At 46.2% G+C, this 23,968-nt stretch overlaps 1 protein-coding gene across 1 annotated transcript in view; it reads left to right on the top strand.

Annotated features, from left to right (window-relative positions):
• The window catches only part of GIGYF2 (GRB10 interacting GYF protein 2), a 1,757,193-nt gene that overhangs the window by 1,635,380 nt on the left and 97,845 nt on the right, over nucleotides 1-23,968 (top strand). The window contains exon 26 of the mRNA XM_078666006.1: nucleotides 497-651. Within this exon, the coding sequence (XP_078522132.1) occupies nucleotides 497-651 (155 nt within the window). The remainder of the gene's footprint in view (nucleotides 1-496; nucleotides 652-23,968) is intronic.

The following is a 23,968-nucleotide window of genomic DNA, read 5'->3' on the forward strand; positions in this document are numbered from 1 at the left end:
GTGGTATATTGCATAAGTAGATTTCTATATAATGTGTATCTGATTAGAAAAAAGGTGGGACTAAAATTTTAGTAGTCCTTCGAACCTTGGGTCTGTAAGGACAAGAGATCCACCTATAACCTAAATTTCTTCTCTTTTTAACATTTTAAAATCTAGCTTTTAAAGATTTTTTGTATATTTATGATATTGTTGATAGGTTTTATGGCGTAAACTGATCATGTGTATATAAATGTATGACTATCCCTACCCCCAAAAAAATTCCTTGTACCCGAGTTGCTGGAAGTACCTGTTATGTAAAATGAATTGTAAAATGTGTTTTTTTTATTTTTCTTTATGGCTAAATTAGCGGAAATAAAGATTAAATGAAAAGGTGAGAAACCAGTGCTAAGATAGAATATCCATCAGAAGAAATGTTAACAGAGGAACATAACTTTTTGTTTGAATGTAATCCTCACCTGTGTACTCTTCGTCACATTTCTTTTCTTTTTCATCCCAGTAAGAATGTAAGTGGTACCAGCCGGCAAAATAAAAAAGTGGAGGAAGAGGAGAAGCTTCTGAAATTGTTCCAGGGAATGAATAAGGTCCAGGATGGTTTCACGCAGTGGTGTGAACAAATGCTTCATGCACTCAATACAGCTAACAACTTGGATGGTAAGAAGGACAAAAATGTGACATTTCCTAGGAGCAATGTGTGATTTCTTGAAGGCTGGGAGGTCTGTGGAGGAAGCATGTTAGAGGAATTTTACTTCCTAGGGATAGCTCTGTTATCTGTGGTGAAAAAAGGTTGAAAGAGGTCTAAGGCTGGCTGCATCATGCTTGCCTGTAGATCATTTTGGTTTTGTTCCATGACTCTTTGGGATTTGCATGCTGTGCACCACAAGTATAATCGGAAAGACACCCACAAGCCTGTAACTTTTGTTTCCTGAGAGGCCTTAGCGTACAAGAGTGTGAATTGTGTCTGGAAATTCCACCCAAGACTCTTGTTGTCAGGGAGAAGCATAGGGGGAGTTCATTACGCAATGGTAGTCGCAGCTGAAACAACACACAGGCATATGTCTGTCCAGTGACTAGGACGAAAATCCTAAAGAGAGAGAACTGGTGCAAGGAGATGGATCCAGTACCAAAGAGGGAGGTATCTACCACGACAAACAGGAGCAGTCAAAAATGACCTAGAAGGAACGAGTGCATAAAAGGCACCTACCTCAGGTAACAGGCCTGCAGTGGAACTAAGCTGAAACCCTCAGACTTGTAAGTCCTCAAAAACACCCTCAACACCAAAATCAACAGTGACTAAACAGAGGCCAAAACGTAACCCCACGTGTCCAAGTACAAGGACACCGAAGACGAGTCCACGGCTCGACGTCGGCCTGGCGCCGTAGAGTAGAGAATCTGAAGCAGGACATCGTCGTCATCCAGCACCAGAGGACACGCCGGAACGACCTTCGCCACAGCGCAGGAGACCGGGGCTAGGCCGGAGCCTGGGCGGCAAGGGAACGGCACCTGCGTGGAAGGACGAGGGGTCCCCCAGACAGCCTCGCCCCATGACGAAACGAGAAGGGCCCTCGACCAGCCCCTGTGGCGTCGCCAGGGCCAGCAGCCGCCCGCGTCGCCTCTGACAAGGCCGCCGCCTGTCCAGAGGGCCGCTCGGGCGTGAGGGCCGAGGGGGGCTCAGGCATGTGACCCGAGCCCCGGCGGCCTCCCGTGACACCATAGGGACTCCCGCGGGATGTTGCGGCGAAGCAGAGGCGCCGTGGTCCGAAGGAGGGACCCCCGAAGGGCCCCACCCCAACGTCACCACATCCTCCGAACCAGTCAGCGCCGAAGCCACCGGCTGGGCTGCGGAGGGCCTCGCACACTGCAAGGGATCCACTGACTTCCTAGGAGGGGGAAGGAGAAGAAAAGGCCAGCGAGGCCTGCAAAGCTGCCGCATATGTCTCCATCTGGGCTCTAGTCGCCCACGCGCCGGGAACGGCGGATAGGGCGATGACACACGGGGCCGCACAACCAGCGGAGAGCCCATGCCCCTGACAGGCTGGGAACCAGCCCTCGGGGACAAGCTGCGACACTTACCGACAGGTGAGCGCCGCTCTTGAAGACGGAGGGGACGGTTCCAAAAACCCTCCGCAGGGGCCGGGCGTGGGGATGACGCTGACCTGGATATGCAAACTGAGAGAAGTTTCATCCGGCGCTCCCGCCGGGACCTCGGTTTCATCTGTTGGCACGCCTCACAATTAGTGAAGTCGTGGTGTTCCCCCAAGCACCACATGCAGATGGGGTGAGGATCCGTCGCCGACATCTGGCGCGCATAAGACGAGCACATCTTAAAGCCCTAAGGCATTCACACACTGTTCCCACACACACGCAATAGCGAAAGGGAAAGGCCTGAAAAGGCCCGGAGCACGATTCTGATCCGTGTTGCACGCGGAAAAGGAAAAAACTGACGTAGGCGCGCCGGGGTGAGACTTATGTGACTTTGCTGACGTCGCGTACGCCGATGTCAGGGCGGAGTCACGTGATGCCGTCCCTCCGGCGCGCAGGGATGTTGGGTAAAAATGTTCCAGATCCATTTTCACGCCTGGGGATAATTCTACGTTAATTAATCTGCGGCTAGTAGTCTCTAACAGATGCTCACTTCCGCTCCTAGCCGAGGTAATGGCAATCAAGAAAACAGTTTTAAAAGAAAGAAGCCTCAACAGGCAAGAATGAAGAGGCTCAAATGGAGAACCCATTAAAAAAGTAAGGACTAGATTCAAATCCCACTGAGGCATAACGAAAGGAGTGGGAGGGAACTTATTTGTAAGGCCCTTAATGAACCTCATGATAATGGGGGACTTAAATAAAGACGGCTGGTTCGGCAAACATATAAAGGCCGACAAAGCAGATAAGTAGCCTTTGACAGTAGCTACAGCACAACCTTGCTGTGCCAAAGAAAGTGAAAACTCCAAAATATTGGACAAACGAGTCTTAAGAGGGTCAATGTCTCTCTCTCCGCACTACTTAACAAATCTGGACCATCGGGAAGAGTAAACAGACTTAATGGAGCATCGCCTGGACGATAAAATAACATCCACTATATCTGGCCGGAGAGAGAAGGAACTCAGGTTGCCCCGTTCAATTTCCAGGCATGAAGGTGCAAGCTCTGGAGGCGAGGATGTATTTATTTATTTAAAAGGTTTTATATAGCGCTGCTGGACCCGAGAGTATCAGAGCGCTTTACATAGTGATAAAACAGGAACATATTAAATTCCATATACAGTTGAAAGAAAACAGAAAATTTAAAAAAAGGGGTAACAGAGCGACCTATAGAAGAAGGGTGTGGAGCGGGGCGATCAATATGACATTGGCCCGGTCTTGGCAAATCTTCCTCAGAACCCGAAGAATCAAGGGTATGGGAGAAAACGCGTAAAGTAGTTGTGAGCGCCTATCCAATTGAAAAGCGTCCCCCAACGTGCCCTGCAACGGAAACTGGAGACTGCAGAACAACGGGCAGTGCGCATTCTCTTGAGTGGCAAACAGGTCCAACCGAGGAGACCCCTACATCTGAAAGATGCGATGGATGATGCCGCCACTTGTGAATGGCCGAGTAACGCCGACTGAGACTGTCCGCACAAACATTTAGCACGCCGGCCAGATTTGCAAACATACATACGTTTGCCCTGAGCCCAGGACCAGAGTCGCAGAGCCTCTCGGCAGAGACGATGAGACGCTACACGTCCCTGTTTGTTGATGTACCACATCGCAGTAGTGTTGTCTGTTAGGATCTGAACCGACTGACCGCGAAGGGAAGGAAGGAAAGCCTTTAGTGCCAAATGTATCGCCCGCAATTCCAGAAGGTTGATGTGAAGCAACCTTTCCTCTGGAGACCAAAGACCTTTGACCTCCAGATCCCCCAGATGAGCACCCCACCCTAGAGTGGAGGCATCCGTGATCACTGTGGCCACCATCAGAGGAGCCTGAAAGGGCTTTCCTTGAGCCAGGTTGCCATGCACACTCCACCAAGTCAGCTGCGCTGCAGCTTCTCTGGAGATTCTGATCTTCTCCTCGCGATCTCCGTTGTGCTAATACCACTGCCTCCGGAGACACCACTGGAGTGCCCTCATGTGCCAGCGTGCATGGTTGACCAACAGTATGCAGGAAGCGAACAGACCGAGTAGGCGAAGGACCTTCAGGACTGGAACAACAGCTCCATCATGAAATAAAGGAATCCTTTCCTGATTGTCAAGAATCCTCTGCGGAGGCAGGTATGCTTGACGCACAGAAGTGTCCAGTATTGCCCCTATGAACAGGCTGCGCTGAGAAGGCACCAGGTAAGATTTGGGTACATTTATCGAAAAACCCAATTTGAACTACAGATGAGTTGTCACTTGCAAGTGGTGCGAAACCAACTCCGGAGACTCCGCTTTCAACAGCCAGTCGTCCAGCTAGGGGAAAACAGGAACCCCTAACCTTCTGAGATGAGCCACTGCCACCACCATCACCTTTGTATAGACTCGAGGTGTGGAAGTAGGACCCAATGGGAGAACTGCAAGCTGATAATGTTGCGACCCTACCGTGAACCGGAGATACTTCAAATGCCACTTCAGGAAGGGGAAGATGAAAATACGCATCCTGTGAATCGATGGACACCATCCAGTCTTCCTGTTGCAGCACAAGAAGATCTTGAGCCAAGGTCAATATTTTGAACTTCTCCTGCCTGAGGTAAAGGTTCAAAATCCTGAGGTCCAAGATTGCTCTCAAGCGACCGTCCTTTTTGGGGATCAGGAAATACTGGGAGTAGCAACCCTGACTCCTTTCCTGCTCCGGAACCACCTCTATTGCACCTTTCTGAAGCAAAGTAAGAACCTCCTGCTGCAAAAGCAGTAAGTGGTGCTCTGAGCACCAACCCTGGCGAGGAGGGTAAGGAGGAGGAAACTCCAAAAAGAGAAGGGAGTACCCATTCTCTACAAGATTCAAGACCCAACGATCGGACGTGATCAATCTCCAATCTTGTAGAAAGTGGGACACTCGACCTCCAACCGGACCAACATGTTCTAAGATGGGGCAACTAGAACTGCTTTCCTGTTGTACCAACGGTGGCGGGAGGAGAGGTAGAGGAGGAGGTAGATTGTTGTCGAGCTGCACCCCTGAGACCTCTTTTATTCTTCCCTCTGTAAGATTTGTACAAGGGATTCTGCTGTTGCTGACCCTGTTGTGATTGTTGGCGGCCACGAAAGGAAGCAGACCTCCCAAATCCACAATACTGCTTGTAGCCGTATCCTCTAGACTGCACCGGGAGACCCTGAGACCTTGGAGTAGCCCTGCTATATTTGAACCGCTCTAAGGCTGAATCCGCCTTCGAACCAAAGAGCTGTGACCCATCAAAGGGCAAATCCAAAAAGTCGCTTGTATATCAGCAGAGAAACCAGATGATCTAAGCGATGCCTGTCTCCTTGCAGCCACAGAAGACCCCATCACACGAGCCAGAGAGTCAGCCGCGTTCATGCCCGACTAAATCACCTCACGTGCCGCAGCTTGCGAATCCGAAAGGACTTCTAAGAATTTGGCACAATCTTCCTCAGGTAATTTTGGGGCTAATTGTACAACTGAGTCCATCAAAGCATGGATATATTGTACAAAAAGGCAAGTAGCATTAGTGGACTTAAGAGCCACACTCGCAGAAGAAAACCCTTTATTTGCAGCTTGCTCCATCTTTTTAGAATCCCTATCACCCAGAATGGTAGGGAAAGAACCAGAAGACTGCTTCAAACAAGAAGCCTGGACAACCAAACTTTCCGGCGTAGGATGCGATGATAAAAAAAGCCGGATCACCAGGGGCAGGCCTGTACCTTCGAGATGGAATGAGAAACCGCAGGAGCAGAAAAAGGCTTCTGCCACACCTCCAGGATTGGTTCAATTAAAGCATCTGTAAAAGGAAGCCACGGCTCTGAAGTTGATGAAGATGTGTTTAAAACTTATGTTAGAATATTAGATTTAATCTCAGATGAAGGAAGCTGAAGACCAAGTAAATCAGCCGCCTTCCTTATAACCACATGGTATGAAGCAATGTCCTGCACAACAACACCACTTACAGATGGAAGGTTGTATTCAGGAGAAGTATCAAGGCCACTAGCTTCATGAAGGCCTTTAAACTCGTCCATAGAGTCAGCAATCTCCCCTTCCTCCTGATTTTGCGCATATTCCTCCTCTTCAATAAGCCTCTGCGCCTCTCTCCTAGAAAGTTGTTTAGGCATAGGCGTCGGTGGAGCCATACGCGGCGCCGGTGAAGACATCAATGGCTTGGACAGAGAAGCCTCGGCTTCGAACCTAAACGTCGATCGAACTCGAGGTGGCGCCGATTCAGCAGCCGAAGGAGTCCGAGGAGCTAGAGTGGAGGACTAGGCGCCGGGAAATGCCAAGCCGGAGTCAACGGCAAGAATGGCATGAAAGGTGCCTGGGGATAAAATTGAAGAACACCCAGGTTAAAGGCCAAAGGACCCACGGGGCCCAAAGGCGCACTGGATGGAGCAGAGGCCCTGGCAAACATGCCAAACATCGCATTGAGAAAATGCGAAGAATCTGACCCAGGAACAGGAAAAAGAGGATATGGATCCGTGCCTTCCTCGAGAGGAGTCATCTGATGTCGAACTGGAAGCTGCGGAGCCGGGGACGCGCCCGCACTGGTGATGCCATCCGGCATGGAGAGGACTCCCTAGGTGCCGGGGACATCGCTAGAGCCGGTGAATCGTCATGCTGTGAAGAACCTTTCGACATCGACGACCCTGGAGATGGAACTGGCGTCACCTGAGGAGAAGGGGATGGAGAGATAAAGTCCTTAGTACGAGGTCGCTCAGCCGAAGCCGACGACCTCGAAGCCCTGGCCTTCGAAGAACGACGCCAAGAGCTATGTCTTCTCTTTAGATTTCTTATGCTTCTTCAACTTCGAAGTGTGTGAAGATGAAGACGTTGCCCTCTTTCGACCCCTCTTCTTGGCTTTGGCCATAAAGAGCTTGGCTTCATGCTCCTTAATCGCCTTTGGATTTATTTTCCTGCAGCTTTTGCACTCCTCGACATCATAGTCCAAAGATAAACACCAGAGGCAGTCATCGTGCTGGTCCGTGATTGACATATGCCCGCCACACTCTCTGCAGGGTTTAAAACCAGTCTTCCAAGAAGTAGCCATAAGGAAACAATCAAGAGATACACAGTTTTCCAGTAGAAAATGAAGAGCCCCTAGAAAAACAGTTAAGCGTCGATGGCGCGGAAAAAAGGGAACCGACGTCAGCACGCCGACGAGGTCCTTTTGTGGCTCCGATGATGTCATACGGTGCCGGGAGTGGAGCCTGTCCATTGTGACATCCTCGTCGACGTGGGCAAGCTAGGAAAGAATTTCCCGTGGAAAGCTGACACAGGGGGTATTCAAAAGGTGAGGCAGAAGTATCCATCAGAAAGTCAAAAACTGGAACCCCTTATCTCCGCAGATGAGCTGCAACCACAGCCATCACCTTTGTGAACACCTGAGGGACACTGGTGCGGCCGAAGGGGAGCACAGCAAACAAAGTGCTCATGGCCCACCATAAACCGCAGATAGCGACAATGGGCAAGCAGGATGGGGATATGAATAGGCAAGTCGAGCACTACTATCCAGTCTTCCGGGTCCAGGTCAGACAGGACTTGAGCTAAGGTGAGCATCTTTAACTTCTCGTTTTTGAGGAAGTAGTTGAGGGCTCGGAGGTGGAGGACAGGATGAAGGCCTCTGACCTTCTTTAGAACCAGAAAATAGTCGGAATAGCAACCAAAGCCTATTTCTGGCCTGGGAACCCTCTCTATCTCTCCTTTGGCCAAGAGGGTTTTGACTTCCGCGCAGAGTAGAGCAAGATGGTCTTCCGTCAGCCGATCGTACACTGGAGGCATATATGGAGGAGTAGTCTTGAATGGGAGGGAGAAGCCCCTTCAGACCATTTGCAACATCCACGTGTAATATTTCGCCAGTGGTGGAGGACATGGCGTATTCTGCCACCGATTGGTTGAGAATGATCCTGGGGATCGGACTAGAAAGGGTTTGCGGTGAAGGAGGGGAATTGTGGATTGGCTAGAATTGTAGTGTAGTTCCTATTATCCCAATAGGCTCTGCGCATTGGAATAATATCTTCAATAGTATAGACGTAGGACAGAGGTTAACTAGGTCTTCTACTGTCGATATTAGACTTAAAGTTTTGTGTGTGCCAGCTAGCTCAGAGTTCACTAGAAACTTTCTCGAATAGGCAAGGAGGAGTTTAACCTCCCTGAATAGACAAGAAGGGATTTAGTTTCTGACAACCATAGAACATGACAACTTTGCTCTCCCTAATCAAGAGTATATCTCTAGAGTCGTGTGAAAACAAAAGACAATCATTTTACTCAGTTAGTACGTGCATTCTTAGTTCCACCAGTTTGTAGAGAAAAGAAGAGACGGGCGTGTTCAATAAAAGGAGTTCTTTATTGATCAGTCTCTTTTCTCATACAAGAGAAATGAATCGCTATTATTGCAATACTTATAGTTAAGTAAAGTGCATACAGTAAAAGCAGGATTATAAAATAATACTGTAAAAGCATTGAGATGGTTTCTTAGCCATATGATACTTAAAATGGATAAAAGTTATACATACATATATACATTGACTAATCGTACTCAACTGGTGCTTCTAACTATGCCTACCCTGGTGTACCTGACCTAAGCCTAATACGTGGGCGGGAGTAAATAAGTAGCAGTTTAAGTTAAGTTTGCTTTGCCAAGAATCTGACTCAAGAATTCTCTGTAAGGGGTTAGTCAGTTCAGTACCTGGGATTTAGAAGGCAGGAGGGCTGGTATCTCTCTCTCAGGACTCGGTATCCCAGTTACCCGCGAGGGCAAGCCGGAAACGCCGAAGGCTGGATTTCTCGGCAGGAGAAAAGACAGCGTCTCTCTCAGCGCGTCAAAAGGGAGGGGCAGCGTCCGTGGGCTTCCTGCATCAGCTGGGCTCTCCGGCAAGTAGCGCTGCTCCAAGCTCATCACCACCGTGTCGTTGCTTAGGGCAGCGTCGGTATATTTATACCTGAAAGGTGCCGAGTTTGACGTAAGGATGGACATAAGACGTCAGTAAGAATGTCATAAGGACTGGTCGTTCTTACATTCTTTTCAGGAGTTCTCGAGCGAAATCAAAACAATAGCTGCGGGGGATTTCCCAGGTCTGCTGGAGGTTTGGTTTGTTTTGAGAACTCGGTGTGCTTTCTAGGGGGCTGGAGGAATAGTGCTTGCTTAATGTGACAGCATGCGCTATGACTTAATCTGAAAACGGGTTTCTGTGCCGTTGTATAGACACTAGTGAATTAATACCCGGACAAGGGTCAGAAATAGGAGTATCACTATAGGTACCTAGATAAACACACTACACCCACTCCACGATTTTATGTACATATTTACTAACCTAAGCAATAGTAAACATAACTAACAGTGTATGTGTATACCGAACCACCCCAAAATACATTTTTGTATTTAAAAAATGGCGTATGCGGATTACACGAAATGAGTATAGGTACTGTATGCATTCAAGCAGTGTAATCATTCAAAAAGGAGATGCACATTTTATATCAGCATGAATGATTTGCGAAATTACACATGAAATGGCTCTTAATACAGAAGAAAAATTGCGAGACCATCTCATCACATATAAATACAATTACTTGCATATAAGCTAGAGTTTGAGGTAATGTAGTGTCTCTAGAGTTCCTAAGAATAGAAGTTCTGTTCTCTAGGAATAGTTTTACTTTAAGCAGAAGATAAGTGCCAAAAAGGTAAATATTTTGGATTCGGAAAAAAGTTTTCGCTTTTCCGGGGAGAAGAGAAAAATAGTTCAGTCATTTTGTTTTCAAAAAGCTGAAGGCCAAATTCAGAGTTCAGGGAACGCTGTGTGCAATTTTGTTTAAAGTTATTCTCTCTGTTCTGGTGAAAACATCATTTCAGACAGACTCTCGAAAAAACAGTCTACAGCTTCTGCTGAAAGTTCGACTAGGTTGGAAAATGTCGCTACCATGCAGTCATGCGCATGTTCGCTTTCAAGGATGGTTTGATCAGAACTGCTCACAGAAGGTCGTACCTGGTCGATGCTGCTTTCATCATGTACTTCACTACCCTTCAATCGTAGTGGTGAAGTCTCCACGAATGCCGTCATCAGGATAGGTAGCCGCTGGGGACAGCACAATGCATGAGCCTTTACTGGACCCAACAAAGTATCTGCATCCAATGGTACTTCTGATTGTAGTGTAAGACAGGTGTCCAACACGCATTCTTCGCCGCATAGTATGCACCTTAATACAGGCATAATACAATTCTGCCAGATAGGTCTGAATGAAAGAAACCAGGTCATATTTAGATCTCGTAGCCGGGCTAAGCCAAGGACTTTAGTTATGCGGTCCCGGTAGCGTATAGCTAGGATCGTTTCTTCCATTGTCGCTGGAGTCTTGTCTCTGACATGGTTTGCCATAACGAAGCAGAAGTAGCAAAAATATAATGCCTGCTACGAGTCCCAGCAGGAGTGGAAGTCCGCCAAAGATGGAATGGACGAAATTTGGAAAAATACCCAGGACTGCTTTGAATGGGGTTAACAGTCCCGAAAAAACTGTCTTAAATACACTTGTGATACCACTTGTATCAGAAATATTTAAGATTTCGTTAAGCATTTCTGCAAAGTGTAGGGGGAAATTTGTTGATAACAATGCATGTATCTTACCCGTTGTCCTTGCAACTTGGAGATCATACGTTTCTTTTGATGATGTCAAATGGGTTGGCGTCTGTAGGAGCACAGTCTTCATTCTGCTTAAAGTATCAATTCGAATAGAAGAGATTTTCAAACTGGGCCATAACCTTCCCTCCCTGTCTGGGGTCTCATTCGGGAACAATACTCGCTCACAGCAAATGACCATGGAAGTCACGCTTACCAGATAAGGTTTTCCTGGCAGCAAGCCACAACATCTGTGATCTACAATTAGAATGTAACTCCCGTTAGAAAGTCTTTTAAAGAATGGTTCTATTTGTGTTGCAGGTGTGCCAAGTTGGTGACATGAAAGGTTATTTGAGGTTCCTTCACAGGCCCCATGTAGACTTATACCCTGACACAGAAGTATACCACTTAGTGATTTCTCACAATTATTACCACGAAGAAATACATTCTGTCCTTTATTACTGTAACGTGTGTGTATAAGGTAAGTTTCATGTTGTCTTAATGTATCCTTTACCCAACCTTTCATACTGGCCTGCCTGTATATATTTTTGGCAGTATCGAAACTGGAAAGTCGTTATCGGAATAGTTATTATCCCATGTATTATCCATTCAATGACAGGTCGTTCTGACATTGTCAATGGTAATCTCTCAAGTTTTTCAATGCTCAGAATTGTATACTCTGCACCCTTCTGTGCCAAACTGATTTGTGTATCAGTAAGGTTAAAGATACTGAATAGTGACGTTGTGTTGATTAAACGCCAATGCACGTAGCCTGAACGCAGATTTTGTAACGTCCAGCCAAGCTGTACAATAGAACGTAATTAGGACTGACCATGTTGCAACATCAGTAAGTCTTGCTCTATTATATCGATTGCAGAAGATACAATGCTGTCCAGTGAATATATTCTGGAAGACAGAGTCATTAACCCATTGTCCACAACAGAAAGTGATTTTTCCAAATTAACACGGTCAATTTCCCGTATTTTCTCTGCTGTCTCAATTTGAGTTTCTTTCCAAGCTTCGTTGTAAGCTGCATATATAGAGGCCGCTATAAAACGTTTTTGACGCTGTTTGCGTGGTCCCATAATGAAATCACGCAAGTCAGCACCTTCTTTAAGTAAAGTCAAGTGTTGCTTAATTTCAACCAGTGTGGATGTATGTAGCCATTCGAGGCAGTTTCCCTACACTGTAAGTAGTTACAATCCCTGGATGTTGTCTCTGGGAGTATCTAGGGCCTGGCCTGGTCAATGTGAACCCCTGTATTTTGTTCAGGAATCTATCTTGACAGTTATTTGTGTCTGTGGGCCAGATCAACCATTTTTTCCATTCTGGATGTGTTCTGTTTTGGTTTAAAATATGGGATACGTCTATCTCAACATCTGTTGTGCTATTACTGTCAGGTGTTGGCTTTGGAATAGACGGTTTGTTTAAGTCTTTAATTTTGGCTAGGCCAAGACAAGTTGTCTGTAGAATTGTATCATTCAAGAATATAATTTGTTCTGGGATCATGCAGGCTCTAAATAATGATTCTATACCTTGCACCTGCCAATCTCTTGTACCCCAGATTGTCTTTGTTTCAATATTTTTGTTCCAGAAATCAAAACCGAATGTTTTCATATTTTCAAAAAATGTTTCTGAATATATCAATTTTGTGTTTGTAAGCATAGTTTTCATTCCTGTCTTTTTTAACAATTTGAAATAAAATGTTTCTGCATTACTTGTGTTAAAACATGAGAAATAAGAACATTTTTCATGAAATGTTTTTGAACTGCCTTTTGGTGGAGTTGCACAATGTTCCCATTGATTATAATTAAAGACATTTCTAGGTTGAGCAGATTTATGCAGATAATGGTGACCATAGTGGTTGTAACAATACATCTGGTCATAATTAGATGAACCCTGTAAATAATCATGTTCTGTAAATTTAGCTGACATCACTAGATCTGACATCATATCATTAATACTTTCAAAGTCCCAATCATCAGCGAATGTGCTTGGTTTTACAAAGTCACTCAATGAAATCTTGAATTGATGAGGATACTTCAGGAGCTCAACCGGACCATAGATTTCGTAATCAGTTTTGTCCCATGCTACCCCACCGGGTATAGGATTGGCTGTGAAGTTCACTGAAGAAAGTTCTCTTTTCTCGATGTGTGAAGATTTGTGTGGTTTCAGGCCCAAGTTGATTTTCTGACTTGCTGTGTCCATTGTAACATATTTTCCCTCAATGAAATGTCCCAAGCATAGTACCATGATAAGCCAAAGTATGAGGATGAATACACCTAGTGCCACCCAAATTTCAATCCATGGAGAAATCAGATAGGTTTTTTTTAGTTGGTGAAAGAGTTCCTGTGCTTTGTCTTTAAAAGTTTTTGGTGTTGGCTGTTCCCCAGGTTCACTTGGATCCTCAGAAAAATCATCGAAGTTGATGAAGTAGCCTGATGCTGTTCTGTGTATTGTTTCAATTGCTTCTGGATTCCTTTTCGCTTTTGGAATTTGCTTTGTTTCATTAGCATAGTCAATGGTTACATCATTGTAGATTGGTGTTTCTTGATGTAAAATTTTGATTTGGGTTTCAAGAGGTTTAAGTTCCATGGCTTTGTTGCATAGTCCTTGTTGATTTACTGTAGGTTTATCAAATGTGATTAGTCTCTCAGTTTGAACCTCTGTATTTGTAGCAAACTTTGGTGTTCTACTACTTCTTGGGAGTCCACTTGGCCTACTACTTGTTATCGGCCACATGATTGTGGTTTAACCAGGTCGATGGATACAACTCGGTTCTCCTTTTTACCAGCAAGGGGCGGTAATACTACTGATCTTGTCCCGTTGACAGACAAGATAGGTACTGCTTTTCTGTAAGAAGGCCCAAATTCCTTCTTTACCGCGATCTTCTCTCTGACCAGATCCCCGAATTTTGGAATCCAGACAGGCCTTGCTGGGACAGGTGGTTTCTCTTCAGTGGTTGTTGGCTGTTGTTTCAATTTTATGTTGCTCAGGTCTTTTCTTGTTTCATTTAAGTCCTGTAAAATAGCCAAACGATCTTTGATATCAAAGCATTTTTCTTTAACCACTGAAGTCTGACTATCGAGGTCCTGGATTAACATTCTAGTCCCAAACAATAGTTCGTACGGACTGAGACCTCTCAGAGAATTTCTTGGCAGATTATTAAGACTACGTTGGACACTTATTAGATGTTTGACCCACCCAGCTCCCGAACCTAATACCTTCGCCATTATAGATTGCTCTATGCCTTGGTTTTTTCTTTACACCATCCCGTTTCCCTCAGGAAGGAAGTGAGAAGAGTCCCACAATGTAATGCCCATTCCGGCCATGCCCCCCCCTCCCAGCTCGAGAGCTAAAGGCAGGACATTGGTCAGAATGTAGCATGCTCCTAGCGTATATGCCATTATAGACTCGCAAATCTTTTTATAACAGTTCAGACGTGAGCCGAGTGCTGGGGTCTACATCTATAAGTGGAAATAGTCTCTATATGTTAATATGACGCATTATTCACACTGGGTTTTTTCTTTTTATTGTTTAATCCAATCTGGAGCGAAACGCCATGGTAATACACCGTCTCGGTCGTCACTGCGATCTCTGTTGCAGTCTGGGCAGTTTTTTACAAATATGTGATGTTCCAGGCTCATTCCTGGCCCACCAGTATGTTGATTGTAATTCTTCCAGGGAATCCTTAAGCTTAAGGTGTCTAAGACCCTCACCCATATGTGCGTCTGCTATTAACAAGACTCTCCTGTTCGTGTTTGGAATCACTCTATCCCCCACTCCAGGGATTTGAGCAAAAGGAACGGAGTTTGCATCGATTATGTATGTATAATTGAGTGGATAGTTGATGGGTAGCGCTGAGCAGTCGCAATTTGATGACGTTTTCACCGCCCGCATTGTTTCCCCGTCAATGTATTTTCCTGAACGCTTTTTTGTAGCTACGGAAGCCGATTTAGTTGCTTCCGCTGTGGCTGTCTTAGCCAATGAATTCCCTGCAACGTGAACGCCATCACGCTGATGACTCAGTGAGTGTATCACATGAGTCTTTGGTAGTTCTTTCTGTAAAATAACTACTTGTTCCCAAAGCGATTTTTGCTTGATTGTGGCACCTGTGTCATCTTTGTAACCGTTTTGAATCCATTTCTGTAAATCGTTATTGTATGATTTGACGCAGTAATGCGAATCGCACACTATTAGTGTCGGGAATTCGCGATCGGCATTATCTAGCGCCATTTTTAACGCTATTATTTCAGTTTGTTGTTCTGAATTATTTTCCACTGAGTGTGTTTTCGTAAACAGAGGTCTCAATTTACCTCCGCGCCACACCTCTTTTATAATCTCGCATGTGGCGTTATATGCTTGCTCTCCCCAAACTGATGGTTGAGCATGTCCGTCTGTATATATTACACAGGCGTACTGTCGTATGGGCAGAATGTCGATTGGCAGAGGGTATTCTCTTTCATATTCTAGATTTTTTAATTTTTTCATGTTCGGTCCAAAGTAGTAATTTACTTTGTCTCTAGCAAGGGAATTTTCCCATTGTAACCATTTTGGATTTAATGCCATATTAGGTAAATTACTTGGGCTTGTTAATGCCTCAAAGGCTGATTCTGCTGTTACAACAGTAATCCTTCTGCCTTGGGCCTGGGCTCTTTCCTTTGCTATAGCTGTTTGAACCGCATGTACAATGTTTTTCTTAATGCTGAATGTTTTTTCAGCTTCTGAGTACAAATGGGATTTGTATGTTATTGGTACCGTTTCTCCCTCATTAGAGGTTAGGTATGTGAATCCGCATCTTCCTTGGATGACTCGAATCACACGGTTGCGTGTGTTATCGCGTGTTTGTAGTTTTGTTTTAACTAACATGTCTGTTTGTAAAGATCTCAAAATTTCTGTGTGTTTTTGAGTCCAATTGATTCTTTTTAAAATCTGGTCTTATTAGGTCATAGAGAGGTTTAATCCTCTCTGCATAATTAATTATGTAAGTTCTTCCGAAATTCAGGAAACCTAGAATTGATTGTAAGTTTTTCAGCGTTCTTGATGCTTGGATTACAGCACATTTCTCTAGGAAATTGTCAGCCAGGCTTTTGCCTTCACTTGATAATTCATATCCTAAAAATAGGACAGTTGGATGGGCAATTCTTGACTTTTTGAAGTTGAATTTGTAACCCTCTGCTGCGAACCCAAGTATTATGGTGTTCACTCTTTTCAAGTGAGTTATCCAAGTCATCATCTGTTAGATAGATGTCATCGACATAAGATAATGGCTCATCATCATCATATTTGTAGTAACTCTGTTACTCTCGCTGAGAATAATCCTGGGCTGTACTTGAACCCCTGTGGCAAACGACAGAAATTTTCTGCGAGCCGTTTATTGAGAACGCGGTCAAATATCTGCTTTCTGTTGCTATATTTTGACAAAAGAATCCATTAGAAATGTCTAATGTTGTTTTGTATTTTCTGCGCACTATGCTATTCATTAGTGCTGCACTGTGTGAATTTTGTACTGCAAAGGTCTTGCAACATGAGTTTAAGTGTCTGTAGTCCAAAACAAGACAATATGAATCATCTGGCTTGGAGACAGGAAACAAAGGATTGTTCATTTGTGAGGTGCAAGTTTCAATCACCCCCTGGTATTCAAGTTGATCTAAGATCTCCCTGACCTGTTTTTTAGCTTCTTGCTTAATTGGATACTGCCTTTGTGCAGTTGGTTGAGATTTTAACTGGATTTTGTGAGGAGGTGAGTGCTCATCCCATCCTACATGGTTTTGGTATAATGCAGGAGCCTGGGCTACTGCCCACTTTCTTGCAAGTGTATATTTTTTATGTATTGGAATGTGATTTGAGAAGGCAGGCATAATCATTTCTTCGCCATGAGGGCACTCCCTGACAAACTCCGGTGGCCAGTCTTTTTCAGCTAGAAGGATGTCATAACCCTTGGAGAGATTATCCCAAAATAGACCCCTTATTTTCCTAGTCTTATCTCCCTCTATACGTAATGTTATTTCATATATTTTATGAGGTTTGCTAACTCTGGTATCTGCAGTTTCCACCTGAATGTATTCATTTGTGTCCACTGTCTCCAGATGATTCATCAGGATCTTGCGAGCTATGCTCACTTCTGCTGCGCTGTCTAGCATTGTCTGAGCCCACTCTCCGTTTTTCAGCTGAGTCCTCAGGATCCTCGGCATGTTTGATTACTTTGATGCTGGCTACCTTCTTCTTTGGAAATTGTAACTTTTTATTTTGATGAGCAGGTTCTTTGTCTTTGGACTTGACGTGCTCTTCCCTGTGTTCTGACCGTCCTCTTCTTTCCGATTTCTGCGAGGAAGTCTGAAAAGATCGAGAGGGACGTGTATCAATATCTTTATCTATCAGGTTTCTTCAAATTATCCCTATTTCTAAGGTTGTATTTTTTCTCAGAGGGCTCCCTCTGGGGAGACTTGTGTCCTTGATCCGGAGATCTTTGTCTCCGCCGAGGAGACCTTCCTCTGGTTTGGAATCTTTTTTCTTTGGGAGTGGATTGTTTATTTCCATCCCAGCTTTTTTTTGAAGTGTTTAGATTATTTTTAATAAATACCTTTTCAGGATTTTCAATTAGTTGGGGTTTCACTGGTTTCCCACCCAAACTATCTCTTCCTAGTTCTTCATAGGATTTTTCTATGATTCTGGCAAGTTCAAATGGTTGGTCTGCTATATCTGTCTCTTTCAACCTTTGGCGGATTGCCACATTTGCTGCTTCCCCCTTTATGTTGGCTAGTAATATTGCCGAGACCTGCTTGAAGTCTTTCAGTAATTTCATACCCAGAGTTAAAGCAGGTTCTCGACCATATTCACTTTGAATCTGTTTTAGTACTTCTGGTATTACCGACATGGACGGAACACCATGTGTTTTTGTGTAAATGGAAGCAAAGACTGTGCCCCAAGTGTCACATGTCACAGTCTTCCACATGTGGTGCGATCCCCATTGGAAGACAGATAGTCAGAATTCTGTGTTTCTCAATAGGGGTAGTATCCGGAAATACCGCCTCTATTTGAGTGATTTTTTGTGCTAACCAGAATGGAATTTGTTCCCGTTTAATGGGTACCTTACCTAGACAGGACTGTATGTTCTGTGGTGTGATTTTATTTGTGTTCCCCTGATGAGGGGTCAGCTGTGGAATTTTAATAGCTGTTTGGACTGTTGAAGTCCGCATTACATATTGGACTAATTGTCTGTGTATTTTAATCAGTTGTTTTAGCTGTGCTAAAAGATCTGGTATTGACATTTTTTCAATGTCTGGATGTGGTGTGTATCCGGCTAGAACCGGCCACGTTGCTCCTGGTCTACCTAGTGGACCGAGCCTGGTGATGTGATTATTATGTTTTAGGGAGCCTTTAAACCAGAGCAGGTGCTCTTGGTATTTGAGTGGTATTTCCACCTCCTCGAAAGGAGTGTACTCATCCGGAGGTTCCTCTATCTTGTAATAGTGGAATTCCTTTGTTACAGCGTTTGCTGCTGGAAAGTTTATCCATGAATAGAATACCTCTGTCTGCCGATATTCGTGTGCCTCAATTACGAATATGATTGTACCACCTCTTGGTGTTAGTCCATTTTCTATAAGTTTTAAGGTTATAGTTTTTCTTATGCTGACCGGGATGAGTATTGCACCCGGGTCAGTTTGCAGGAGACTTGTGTCGTCTGCTAGGAGTTGAGCTGCTATTCTAGCTGCCTCCCTTTCTCCCTCGCTGTCTGACATTTTACTGACAGCAAGGTTTTTTGTTTTTGTTGCAGATCAGGTTTCTACGGAAACAAAGATTAGGTGCACAATATTTTGGAACAGTGTATCCTTCAACGTTGAATAAACCAAAAACCGTACACAGGAGTCTCCTCCTACTAAGTTTGGCGGATTTAACCTTTTACCCACTCCAGACGTCTTTGGAGTATTTATGGGAGAAAGGGTCTGTGTGGAATAGCACGACTGAGTTACTCTAATGCCTTGCGTTAGATTTATCGCCTTACCAAACAGTTGGGCGCCATGTAGTGTAGTTCCTATTATCCCAATAGGCCCTGCGCATTGGAATAATATCTTCAATAGTATAGACGTAGGACAGAGGTTAACTAGGTCTTCTACTGTCGATATTAGACTTAAAGTTTTGTGTGTGCCAGCTAGCTCAGAGTTCACTAGAAACTTTCTCGAATAGGCAAGGAGGAGTTTAACCTCCCTGGATAGACAAGAAGGGATTTAGTTTCTGACAACCATAGAACATGACAACTTTGCTCTCCCTAATCAAGAGTATATCTCTAGAGTCGTGTGAAAACAAAAGACAATCATTTTACTCAGTTAGTACGTGCATTCTTAGTTCCACCAGTTTGTAGAGAAAAGAAGAGACGGGCGTGTTCAATAAAAGGAGTTATTTATTGATCAGTCTCTTTTCTCATACAAGAGAAATGAATCGCTATTATTGCAATACTTATAGTTAAGTAAAGTGCATACAGTAAAAGCAGGATTATAAAATAATACTGTAAAAGCATTGATATGGTTTCTTAGCCATATGATACTTAAAATGGATAAAAGTTATACATACATATATACATTGACTAATCGTACTCAACTGGTGCTTCTAACTACGCCTACCCCGGTGTACCTGACCTAAGCCTAATACGTGGGCGGGAGTAAATAAGTAGCAGTTTAAGTTAAGTTTGCTTTGCCAAGAATCTGACTCAAGAATTCTCTGTAAGGGGTTAGTCAGTTCAGTACCTGGGATTTAGAAGGCAGGAGGGCTGGTATCTCTCTCTCAGGACTCGGTATCCCAGTTACCCGCGAGGGCAAGCCGGAAACGCCGGAGGCTGGATTTCTCGGCGGGAGAAAAGACAGCGTCTCTCTCAGCGCGTCAAAAGGGAGGGGCAGCGTCCGTGGGCTTCCTGCATCAGCTGGGCTCTCCGACAAGTAGCGCTGCTCCAAGCTCATCACCACCGTGTCGTTGCTTAGGGCAGTGTCGGTATATTTATACCTGAAAGGTGCCGAGTTTGACGTAAGGATGGACATAAGACGTCAGTAAGAATGTCATAAGGACTGGTCGTTCTTACATTCTTTCCAGGAGTTCTCGAGCGAAATCAAAACAATAGCTGCGGGGGATTTCCCAGGTCTGCTGGAGGTTTGGTTTGTTTTGAGAACTCGGTGTGCTTTCTAGGGGGCTGAAGGAATAGTGCTTGCTCAATGTGACAGCATGCGCTATGACTTAATCTGAAAACGGGTTTCTGTGCCGTTGTATGGACACTAGTGAATTAATACCCGGACAAGGGTCAGAAATAGGAGTATCACTATAGGTACCTAGATAAACACACTACAGAATACTGGCCTCCCGACCCACAGGGTCCCGGTGAACCGTGCCCACGGCCCCGCAGAGGTTGTCTAACTTGTGGGGTCCTTGGCGGGAACAGGGTTGGCGTGTCTGGTAGTCCTTTACGTAGCCACAAAAGAAGCAAAAAGTCAGGCTCCTGCAGTGAGGCCCTAGGACTTGGCTATAGCCCGTGAGTCCTTGAAACGCTCAAGGGAGGCATCTGCTTTATCTCTGATGAAACGGGAGCCATCCAAGGGCATGTCCATAAGGTTAACTTGGACATCTCCCAAAAAAACAAACGTCCTCAGTTAGGGTTGGAAATGTAGGGCCGCTGTTGTGGTAATCGCTCTGCCCAGCGAGTCTGTTGTGTTCAAGCTACATCGGATGGTGAACTTTCCTGCATCTCTCCTGTCTGAAATGGCTTGGAAGAGTAAGATCCGGTCCTCTTCCAAGACCCTAGGCAGCACTGCGCATCCATGTCCCATATCGAATGAGAGTAATAGTCCAAAAGGCATGCAGTGTTCACCGACCACAATGCTAGACTGGTGGAATAGAACATTTTCTTTCCAAGCTGTCCACTCCCTTGGATTCCGTGGTGCGGATGGGAATCCGCCATGGCAAGGGGAAGCTTGAACCACCAAGTTCTGAGGGGTGGGGTAGGCGGTGAGGAAAACTGGGTCGCCCGGGTGCAGTGCGATGGCAGAAGGCAATCATTCTATTCACAGAAGCCCCTGTGCTGGGCTTGGACCAAGTGCCCAGAAGAACGTCCTTTAAGACCTCATTGAAAGGCAGCAAGGGTTCCGAGCTGGAGACACAAGGCTGCAGGACCTCTGTCAAGGCGTTAGTCTTGACGCAACCGTAGGGAGCTGCAGGTCTAAGACCTACGCACTACCATAGCAAATTATGCCCTCTCCACCATAATGTCAATACAAGGACCCCCGCTACTAATATGGGTTCTAGGGCAGGGATAATACAATTATTGTAAGAGAAATTCTCTAGGCAACTATCGGTCTATTAATTATATGAGACCTTGTTCTAAAAACAGATAATATTTATAGACTCAGTGTACAATAATATTCAATAAAACATTCATTTTATTCATACAAAATTCTAAGAAGTGACCATTCCAGGTTCTGTGGTACTTCTGTGAAAGACATTTATAAGACAGTAACATCACAATATAACAGTACATACATAAGCATATATTCTATACACATGATTATATAAGAAATTACAAACTGATTGTATTTTGATAAAGATAAACAGATGAAAAATTCAAGAACACCATAGATCATATAGTACAATCTAGTAGCTTTTGGTATAATGATGGTTCTTCTTAGTATCTATGCGTGTTTCAGCAAACAGAGCGCCTTCATCAGGAAAGCCACAATAAGGCCTATGTCTAAACGGAAAAAAGGAATTAATGAAAGATGTACACTGAGCCTCAATAAAATCTAACACATATTACATGTTAAAAACCTTCCTACTCCATGAATATTAAAGAACGTAGAGGAAATAATAGTGTGAAGGAAGTCGCCATCACTAAGTCAGATACACCATTTGCTAGTTTACAATCAAGGAAATTGTGGGGGGCGTGGCTAGCAGGCCAGCATGGGGGACGGAGTTTGCTAGTGCTCCGGTGCCGCTGGGGGAGGCTTGATCCTGAAACCCGCGTCGAGGGACCGTTTACACCCAAAAACGGCTGCATCCTGAAGCTCTTAACCCCCGCCTGCTCCGCTGAAACTCCTGAGGCTCTGGCGGCAGGGACCCCGGAGATACGCCGTGGCTGAAGGCGGGGCCTGGTGTCGCGCTGCAGACCGGGGCCTCGGGTGACGGCGACACCCGGGGGGCGAGGGCCGTAGGGGGACGGTAAGCCGGAGACCCCGGGACCGGAAGTGGACTCCTGTAGCGGAGACCCCGACCCGCGGCGGCTGAAAGGAGCGGCTGACACCCTGTGACCCAGAGTGCCGAGTAGAGGGTCGGAGACTGCAGACGGACCTACGCTGCAGCCGGGGGCGCCGGAGCGCGAACGCTGTGGCCTGATTACTCCCGCCGCCGGTGGCGACCATCGGATGAGGTGCCCCAACGCCTGACCTGCCCCCTGCCTGACCTGCCCCCTGCCCGCGAGGATTGCCGGTGAGTGGCCCGGAGGAGAGGGGGGGGCCCCTGGAGGCCCTGAGCTGGGCGGAGGACCGGGGCCTGGGGAAGCGCTGCTACCCCACAGACTGCAGAGGGCGGACTAAGGTGGACAGAGATCCCTAGAGTAGAGGCCGGGCCCGGCTGAGACGTCCTGACTGCCCGGCTGCGACGCGGTGGGGCTGAGAGGGTGTAGGCCTACCCCACAAGGCGAGCTGGAGGCCGGAGCGCCGGAGAGGCCTGGAACGGAGCTGCTGGTACCCCCGAAGCGCCTAAACTACTCCATTATCGGTAGGGCCCGGTTACAATTCACCCACTCAGTGCTGGAGATTCAGACGGGGTGGCACCCACTTGATCCTGCTACCGCTCTGGGCCCCCTGCAATACGCCAGATGGGACGAAAGGCATAACGCCTCGGGGTGGATGACGCTGCGGAGGGCCCCGACGCCCTTATAAGCTGAGCGGAGCCCGAGGGGGTCCCCCCCCCCCCGACGGGGTCACGACAACCTTCAACAGCTACCCCGAGCTGTGAGTGCTGGGAGAGGCCAACGAGAGGGCTACTAGTAACGACAGACACGCTCCGGACAGCTGGTATTTGCCCTGGGACGCGCTTTTGCCGCCACCTGGACACCTGGCGCTTACCATGGTGTGCAAAGGCGTGAAGAACACAGAGGGCAAGGAAGGACCGGTCACGGGCCTTACCCAAGATGCGGACCCGGGGGCCTCTGCGCCGCTGACTTCCACCCTCTCAGAGAGTCAACAAAGTGATAAGCTGGACCTTATACTTAAGGAGATCAGAGACTCCAGGGCTGTGATAGAAACGCAGATGGGCACCCTCACCACTAACCTCTCTTTGCTTAAGGCGGACCATGAGAAACTAGCGGACAAAGTTAAGGACCAAGGTCTATCGCTGGCTGAAATTGCCCCGGCAGTGGTGGAACATACGGACTCCATCCAGCTGATCCAGCGCCAAGTCAAAACCCTGATGGAACGCGTGGAGGATGCAGAAGGGCGCAATCGACGCAACAACATTCGCGTTATTGGCCTGCCGGAAAGAAGTGAGGGATCACGCCCGCCAGAGTTCATGGAACAATGGTTCCGAGATAACGTTGCCCCTGAAGGTCTGTCACCGTTCTTTTGTGTAGAGAGGGCCCACTGGCCAGCCTAAACCGGGACAGACGCCCCGACCGCTCATTGTCCGGATCCTAAATTACCGGGACAGAGACCTGCTGCTAAATCAGGCCAGAATAAAATCAATCATACCGTGGGAGAATAAAAGAATATCACTGTACCCGGATTACACCACTCAAGTGCAAAAACAACGATCGTCATATTATGAGGTGAAACAGAAACTCCAGAAGGCGAAATTACGTTACGCCTTACTGTTCCCTGCGCGTCTGAAGATAATCCATGACAAGAAAACCCAATTTTTTGAAAGCCCCACAGAGGTGGAAGAATGGATGGAGGTGATGGACATTGAGGAACGCTTGGACCCGACACAGACCTCCACGGATAGCAGATCCAAGGAAAGCCGGCCTCAGGAGGGGAACGGGGACGGCGCCCGACGCAATCACCCAAAACAACGTAAACCGACTGCCCAGCAGCAGAAGCAGGGGCAGGTGGAGGCAGTGACAGCAGTGGGCTCCTTCAGAGACGACCGAGAGACACTTAACACAGACACTGAGGATAGCACAGCCCACTCGGACTCGGACAACAGTATAATCCTGTTCCCGACGGTGACACCGATAGCCGCGGACGAACTTCTAGACAATGCCCAAGAGTAATACCTCC

This window comes from Lissotriton helveticus, chromosome 11 (genome assembly GCF_964261635.1).
Source record: "Lissotriton helveticus chromosome 11, aLisHel1.1, whole genome shotgun sequence".
Taxonomy (NCBI): domain Eukaryota; kingdom Metazoa; phylum Chordata; class Amphibia; order Caudata; family Salamandridae; genus Lissotriton; species Lissotriton helveticus.